Source organism: Nicotiana sylvestris, chromosome 9, assembly GCF_000393655.2.
Source record: "Nicotiana sylvestris chromosome 9, ASM39365v2, whole genome shotgun sequence".
Classification (NCBI taxonomy): Eukaryota; Viridiplantae; Streptophyta; class Magnoliopsida; order Solanales; family Solanaceae; genus Nicotiana; species Nicotiana sylvestris.
Genome location: NC_091065.1, coordinates 159,855,146 through 159,856,579, shown reverse-complemented (window position 1 = coordinate 159,856,579; position 1,434 = coordinate 159,855,146). Strand labels below are relative to the sequence as shown.

General features: G+C 42.2%; 1 protein-coding gene across 1 annotated transcript; it reads left to right on the top strand.

Annotated features, from left to right (window-relative positions):
* The first annotated feature begins 213 nt into the window (after nucleotides 1-213).
* Nucleotides 214-1,111, top strand: LOC138878496 (uncharacterized). Its single transcript, XM_070158179.1, has 2 exons — nucleotides 214-219; nucleotides 296-1,111. Exons 1-2 carry the CDS (start codon nucleotides 214-216, stop codon nucleotides 1,109-1,111), a joined length of 822 nt encoding a protein of 273 aa, XP_070014280.1.
* The last annotated feature ends 323 nt before the right edge of the window (nucleotides 1,112-1,434 follow it).

Genomic DNA, 1,434 nt, shown 5'->3' with positions numbered 1-1,434 from the left:
AGTCAGTCTAACCGACCATCAGTTTCAGCAGCCATACCCACTGAAAGCTTGTTTGAAGTGTAGTGATACTAGGTATACGGAGGGACTGCCCCAGACTCAGGAGAGGTGCACCTCCACAAACTACAAAGGTTCCACATATTTCAGAGGGTCCATAGGGTTCACAAGCCATGGTTACGGCTTTAGTGGCCGCTCTTTCTGCGCTACCAACTAGGAATGGAGGTCAGCCGGGTAGAGGTCTCCCTAGAGGGGGAGGCCAAGCTCATTTCTATGCTTTTCTTGGTAGGACAATATTCAGGCCTGTCATAGGGATGCATCAATTTTATTTGATCATGGTTCCACTTATTCATGTGTGTCATCTTACTTTGCTCCAAATTTGGATATATCTCGTGATTCTCTGAATGCTCATGTAAATGTATCCATGCTTGTGGGAAATTCTGTTATTGTGGACCATATTTATCGGTCGTGTTTGGTCAATATCGCTGGTTATGAGATCAGAGTTAATCTATTGCTACTCAATATAATAGACTTTTACATGAACTTGGGCATGGATTGGTTGTCGCCTTATCATGCTATTCTGGATTGTCACTCTAAGACTATGACATTGGCTATGCTAGGTTTGCCACGGTTAGAGTGGAGGGGTACATTGGATTATATTCCTAGCAATGTTGTGTCCTTTCTTAAGGCACATCGAATGGTTGAGAAGGGGTGTAAAGCATATCTAGCCTTTGTGAGGGATGTCAGTGCCGATACTCATTCCGTTGAGTCAGCTACGGTAGTGAGGGATTTCCAAGATGTGTTCCCAATAGACCTACCAAGCATGTCGCCCGATAGGGATATCGATTTTGATATTGACTTGCTGCTGGGAACTCCACCCATTTCTATTCCACCATATCGTATGGCACCATTAGAGTTGTTGGAATTAAAAAAACAACTTCAAGAGTTGCTTGATAAGGGTTTCATCCGACAAAGTGTCTCACCTTGGGGTGCTCTAGTTTTGTTTGTGAAGAATAAATATGACTCTATGAGGATATGTATTGATTATAGGCATTTGGACAAAGTTACAGTCAAGAACAAGTACCCACTAATGTGCATTGATGACTTATTTGATTAGCTTCAGGGTGCTGAGTGTTCTCTAAGATTGATTTGAGGTCAGGGTATCATCAACTGAAGATTCAGGATTCAAACATCTGAAGATTGCTTTCAGGACTAGCTACGGTCACTGTGAGTTCTAGTGATGTCATTTGGGCTGACCAATGCCCCGCAACATTAATGCACTTTATGAACAATGTATTCCAGCCATATCTTGATTCTTTCATCATCATGTCCATTGACGACATCTTGGTGAATTCTCGCAGCCGAGAGGTGACAAGCGCAAAACACACACATAAATATGCTCGCTAGTCGAATATAGTATAATATAATATTGTATCCATA